Raw genomic sequence first — 6,000 nt, forward strand, 5'->3', positions numbered from 1 at the left:
TAAAACCACACGAAGGAGACAAATATTAAGTGTTTTTCAGGATTGATTGTGTTAAATGAATAGAATGCAAACAGAGTAGAGTAGAACTAAAAGATGTTAGTTGCTCAAAAATTAGAGAATTATTTTCTAAAAATTTCTTCCTTCCTTAATTTATAGCCAAGCTCAATTTAACGTAATTAATTTCTGGATGAAAAGTGAGTAGAACTCAAATAGAAATAAGTAGAGTCAAAAGTGTTTGTTAAATGCTAATGAATTTCAGAATCGTTGCCCACAGATTAAAGGATTATTCTCCAAAAACTTTCTTTCCTACCAAAGTGCGCTGTTGGATTTTATCCAAGCAATATTTCGGGAGATTGTGACGTTTTCGAACTTTTTTCGTGGGCAGGTAACGTTGGAGAACTACTACAGCAATCTAATAGCTCAGCATATCGAGCGGAAGCAGAGGCTCGCGAAATTAGAGGAATCGTTGAAAGACGAAGGGCTCTCGGAGCAACAGAAGCAAGAGAAACGGTTGCAGCATGCTCAGAAAGAGACCGAATTCCTTCGGCTGAAGCGCTCTCGACTCGGCGTCGAAGACTTCGAGCCCCTCAAAGTAATTGGCAGGGGCGCTTTCGGAGAGGTAAATTCTTAACACGGAACCCGAAAAATATTCGTCGTGCGAACCGTCGCGATTTACTAATTCACCGTCTCGATTTACGATCGACTGGAATTCTAAAGTTCGGGCAATTCGGCGTCTTGATCACGTTCTGAAAACTTCTCCAACTTTGTTGTACGAAAATACCCTTAAGGAGACTTGGACTCCGAGAAAAGTATCTAAAGTTTGCTTAATTTTTCGAACTTCATAGTCAACTGTCCCTTTCTGTTATTTTTACCAAAACGGTGATTGTTAAATTTACAATGGTAAGCGATTAAAAAATGCTCTACGCAACGTTTCATTTAAATTGTAAGAGTTAAACATCTTACGAGGAAACGAATCTCTCGATAAAATGTTTTTACGAACGTTATTCAGGGCCAATTATGTTGTAACATACAGGTAAGACTCGTGCAGAAGAAGGACACCGGCCATGTGTACGCGATGAAAATTCTGAGAAAAGCTGACATGCTGGAGAAGGAGCAAGTCGCGCACGTCAGGGCCGAAAGAGACGTTCTGGTGGAAGCTGATCACCAATGGGTCGTGAAAATGTACTACAGCTTTCAGGATCCAATAAACCTGTATTTAATAATGGAGTTTCTACCAGGAGGTGAGCTTTCCTTTCTTGATTACTTTCATTAGTTTCATACTTGAACCCCTTTCGATCCAACTTTTTTTCAAAGAGGAACAAAATTATTTTTCAATGGATACATACTTTAAAAAAAAAAGTGTAATCACCGTTTAGTTTTGCAAAAATTCGGAAAATGTTACTCTTGTTACTCGTGCAATCGATAAAAGCCGTCGCGATTAGTTACGTAACGACACTTTTTCCTCTCGATTCCGGATTACTTAGATCTCAATTACGTTACATCATTTCAGAAAGATAAACTGGTAATTCTTCTTTAATTGCAGGCGATATGATGACGTTGCTGATGAAGAAAGATACGCTTTCCGAGGAGTGCACGCAATTTTATATTTCCGAGACGGCGTTGGCGATCGACTCCATTCATAAGCTAGGCTTCATTCATAGGTAAGCGCGAGAATTCAATTTCCTTGGTACAAAGAAGAATAGATAAGTGAAATGTTATCAAAATTCACTGTAATGAATCTCGTACTAATTAACAGATACATCTATCCTCCATACGATATACCAACATCTTATATCTTATCAATTTCGTCATTTCAAACATATTAATCTCCGTGTCTAATTAGCCCTGCCTATTCCCCCTTCCCCGTATTTCTACACGTCTTCGTAGCTGTTACTATCTTTTGATTCCTCTTTTATACCGAGTTGTTCGTCAAAAATTAGAATATTCTCTAAATTTCTATTACAATTATATTATGTTCATTGACGATACCGTTATTTTTCTACATAACAGTCATCTGGACCACGTCGTAAATCTCTGTATTCCGAAAACGTGTACTTTCCACTCGACGTTTCCTAAGTGGCTCCCCTCTGATCGTGAGATAAGATATAAATTGAAATGAATGAACGGTAATTAACTTAACGATCGCTTGGCTTTCTCTCATTTGCTGTCTGTTCGAACACGCTTGGCCAAGCAAAACTATTCCAACTACGATTGCCATCACATACGAGACGTTTACAGCTAACTCCGATAAATCGATAAGAAATCTCCTCGCGAAACAGTTCGTGTACTGTTTTTCTCTAATTCGAATAGCAATTTGGATAATTATACCGAGAATTTAATACTCTTACCTGATTTCAACTGTAGCATGGACGATGCTACGAATGCCAATCACTTCTCTAAAAATTATATCTATCTATTACATCTACACTGCGGATTTTTACGCATCTTAATTTGCAAGAAACTACAAAATGGATGCAGCATACATTAATATTACAAGAAATATTTAAAATAAAGTTTACATTATAATAATTACAAAGTAATCCGCGGTGTAATCATATCCCTTTTCCTTCGAACCCACTTCAACGAAAACAAAATCAATAAATAATAATGAATGATAACGTTTCTGGTACAAGAGACGTTACCCCTTAAAATATACGAATAAAAATGGCGTTACCATGTATATATTTTGAATAACTCGTTTACAGAGACATCAAGCCGGACAACCTGTTGCTGGATGCACGAGGTCACATAAAGCTCTCCGATTTTGGGCTATGCACGGGCCTGAAGAAGTCTCATAGAACCGATTTCTATAGAGATCTCAGTCAGGCGAAACCTTCGGATTTCAGTAAGCGCTTAGCCATTTTTCTTGATCGAACGAACGTTTTATCTTTGTTTTTCGTTGCTCCGATTTCAAAACGATACTTGACTGCCCAGTGACGTCCTGCGGTAGCGGAAGCGGCGGAGCGATGGACAGCAAAAGAAGAGCCGAGAGCTGGAAGAGGAACAGGAGAGCGCTGGCTTACAGCACAGTAGGAACGCCCGATTACATAGCTCCAGAAGTATTTTTACAGACTGGCTACGGACCTGCCTGCGACTGTTGGTCCTTGGGCGTCATCATGTACGAAATGCTTATAGGTACTGTATCTTGTTTCCTCCTTTTCTTCTTTCCTTCGTGGAACGCTGGAGAATTTGTAACGATAATCGCGTCTTTGTCTGTTTCAGGGTATCCTCCATTCTGCAGCGAAAATCCGCAGGAGACGTATAGAAAAGTTATGAATTGGAGAGAGACTCTCGTGTTTCCACCAGAAGTTCCCATTAGCGAGGAAGCTAAAGACACTATAATTAGATTCTGTTGCGAAGCTGACAGAAGATTAGGTTAATATTTTAATTATTTTCACAAGTCTACCGGCAGTAATGCGTAAATTCTTGATTTTTATTTTGTTTAATTTTACGTACAAAATGGACGCAAATATTCGCACGTATATCGGCGTTTCTAAAAATCAAGAATTTACGCGTTTGAAGCGGTATCTATATTAAGACCCTGTGCAATCGCCGTGAATCAACATAAATAACCATTCGCGTATAATGTTAGGCGCTCAGAGGGGCATCGAGGAGCTCAAGCTGGCACCTTTCTTCCGTGGCGTCGATTGGGACCACATCAGGGAGAGGCCAGCCGCGATTCCAGTCGAGGTGCGTTCCATCGACGACACATCCAACTTCGACGAATTTCCTGACGTGAAATTGGAGATACGTAAGTGCATCGTGTCTTGTTTCGTAACAAGAAAAGAAACAACGAAGCGATCGCGAATCGTAATGGAATTTTCTTGTACGTTACAGCATCAGCGCCGATGCCTCAGGACGGTGAGGTAATATACAAGGACTGGGTATTCATTAATTACACGTTCAAGCGATTCGAGGGTTTGACGCAGCGAGGCACGCCGACCAAGAAATAGCAACACCCAACTTCATGCTCGGTTCCAACCGGCAGTCAACAGTCTGACGACGCAACTGGAATTCCGGCCTTGGTACATCACCCGCACCCTCCGTTATCATCGGCGGCATCACGGATGGATGGCTGATCCGTTCCATTTTTCGAACACGGTCCAGTCAATCATCAGGGGCGAATCATCGTTTACATGTGTACATACGTGATTCGATGAGCACCGCGTGCGTACGTATATGTTATTAAAGAGACAGAAGAAGATGAAGACGACGAACATGACAAAGACGATGACGATCAAACGTGCAAAATAGTCGTGTCGTTGTTTGCAAAGAACGATAAAACGAAGTGATATCAAGATTCCGGAAGCGAGCGATTCCGAAAATTGTTGCACATGTGATAAGGATAAAACCGAAACATTTAGCGTACCGCGACTTTGCAGCGGTCCACCGCTATGAGAAACATTTTTATTTCCGTTTCAGCAGTCGATATTGTTTTCCATCCGATCTTCGAAAGCGTAGCATAATAAGCTCTCTGTAGTGACAAATATTAATGGGAAAGAAAAAAGTAAATCGAAGATGGAGCCTCGGTCCCGTGATTCTCGCAGTGCATACAATTTTTGCGTAGAAGTCCGTTCGGTGTGTGTGTTCTTTCGTCATTCTTAACGAAATACTGGCTCAGCTCTCGTATTCAGCTCTCTTTTCGACGTTGTATTTATAGCTAGTGCTGTGATATGAAATTGTTTGAAAGTTTTGTATACAAATTGCTGTTTTGTCTGTTAACAAATACTGAACTTTACGAACGTTGTATTCTATTCGATCGCCCCCTACGTTTGTCCAGAAAAATTTAGAAATTTGTTGGTGTAAACGAACGTATTTTATATTATTATATATATTTTTGAGAGCTTTTGCCCGGATATTTGTTATCCCACACGGAACTGCACGAAGAATAATCGGCAAATTGTTCTCCGATCGTGTATTTAACCTTCTAGAATTTTTCACTTTTTACGTTGCCGATCGTGTCTTGTACACGAAATATTCGGAAATGTATATCGGCGTGTAAACGAACGTTTTAAAAAAAATTTTTTTTTTTCTAATTTACCAATAATTATGGTTTCGCTGCAAATCGCCATAATTCGGAGTAACCCAATTACGATATAAGCTTTGTGACACGAGCTTTCTCGCATAACTTTTGTGCTTTGTGGTCTTTTGTATCAACGTGTAATGTATTGTGAAATAAAACCTATTCCAGTTGATTAAATTGGTGGAAGAAAGAGAGGCGGAAAAAAAAATACGATTGAGACGCGGGAAGGAGAATCATATACAGGTACCGGGTCTCTTTCTTACGGAGAAATTTGCGGTAAAGTTTTTGTTCGCGCCCGAGTATTATGAAAATCTTAAACCGTTAAGAGCATCCTAAAGAGCGTGAAAATGGAAAAGAATACACTCGTAAGATTCAGGGCTCCTTCGTTGCCTTATCAAGGTTCCTAACGCGTGACACGCGCGTCAGCCCAAATCCATAACTTACAAAGCCAACATAAAAAATAAAGAGAAAGAGAAAGAAAAGCAGTAATATTTGCATCGCTGGGTAAAACATAGGTAATAACGAAGAGTGAAGAAATGAACGATAACGGCGAAATTGTCGAGGCGATTGAACCGAACTTTGGTATATAACTTTTATATTAATTTCGATGGAAAATATATAAATTTGAAACTGACACGCACCTCTGATCCTCCTAGGTTTTAAACGTATTCGTTGCTCGATTCCGCGCGGACGAGTCGTTGTCCGGTACCGTTGCTCGAAAGTTCGTTGGAACGAATACGCCCAGCAATATTGGATCGCGCAAAATTTCCTATGCATGAAGAGGAAAAAGTAGTGGCACCGCATGGTCTGTCTTACGTATTCTGTCGAGCGATATAGTTTTATTTCGAATATAGCACCGTGGACGATTATAACGTTTACATTCTGTAGTTTACCGACAGCCAGGGCACCGTGGTAGTAATAGTACTAATCGTAAAGAAAAAAAAAAAAAATGCTAGATAACATATAAGGTAACATAC

At 39.9% G+C, this 6,000-nt stretch overlaps 1 protein-coding gene across 5 annotated transcripts in view; it reads left to right on the plus strand.

The window, feature by feature from the left end:
• The window catches only part of LOC128885395 (serine/threonine-protein kinase tricornered), a 249,157-nt gene extending 243,500 nt beyond the window's left edge, over positions 1 to 5,657 (plus strand). For all 5 annotated transcript variants that reach the window (XM_054139419.1, XM_054139421.1, XM_054139420.1 and 2 more), the window contains 8 exons: positions 386 to 619; positions 1,034 to 1,241; positions 1,544 to 1,661; positions 2,706 to 2,845; positions 2,935 to 3,135; positions 3,223 to 3,375; positions 3,593 to 3,751; positions 3,838 to 5,657. In XM_054139419.1, coding sequence (XP_053995394.1) covers positions 386 to 619; positions 1,034 to 1,241; positions 1,544 to 1,661; positions 2,706 to 2,845; positions 2,935 to 3,135; positions 3,223 to 3,375; positions 3,593 to 3,751; positions 3,838 to 3,953 — 1,329 coding nt within the window. In that variant the 3' untranslated portion in view covers positions 3,954 to 5,657. The remainder of the gene's footprint in view (positions 1 to 385; positions 620 to 1,033; positions 1,242 to 1,543; positions 1,662 to 2,705; positions 2,846 to 2,934; positions 3,136 to 3,222; positions 3,376 to 3,592; positions 3,752 to 3,837) is intronic.
• Positions 5,658 to 6,000: the final 343 nt, after the last annotated feature.

This window comes from Hylaeus anthracinus, unplaced genomic scaffold, assembly GCF_026225885.1.
Source record: "Hylaeus anthracinus isolate JK02 unplaced genomic scaffold, UHH_iyHylAnth1.0_haploid 11981, whole genome shotgun sequence".
Lineage (NCBI taxonomy): Eukaryota > Metazoa > Arthropoda > Insecta > Hymenoptera > Colletidae > Hylaeus > Hylaeus anthracinus.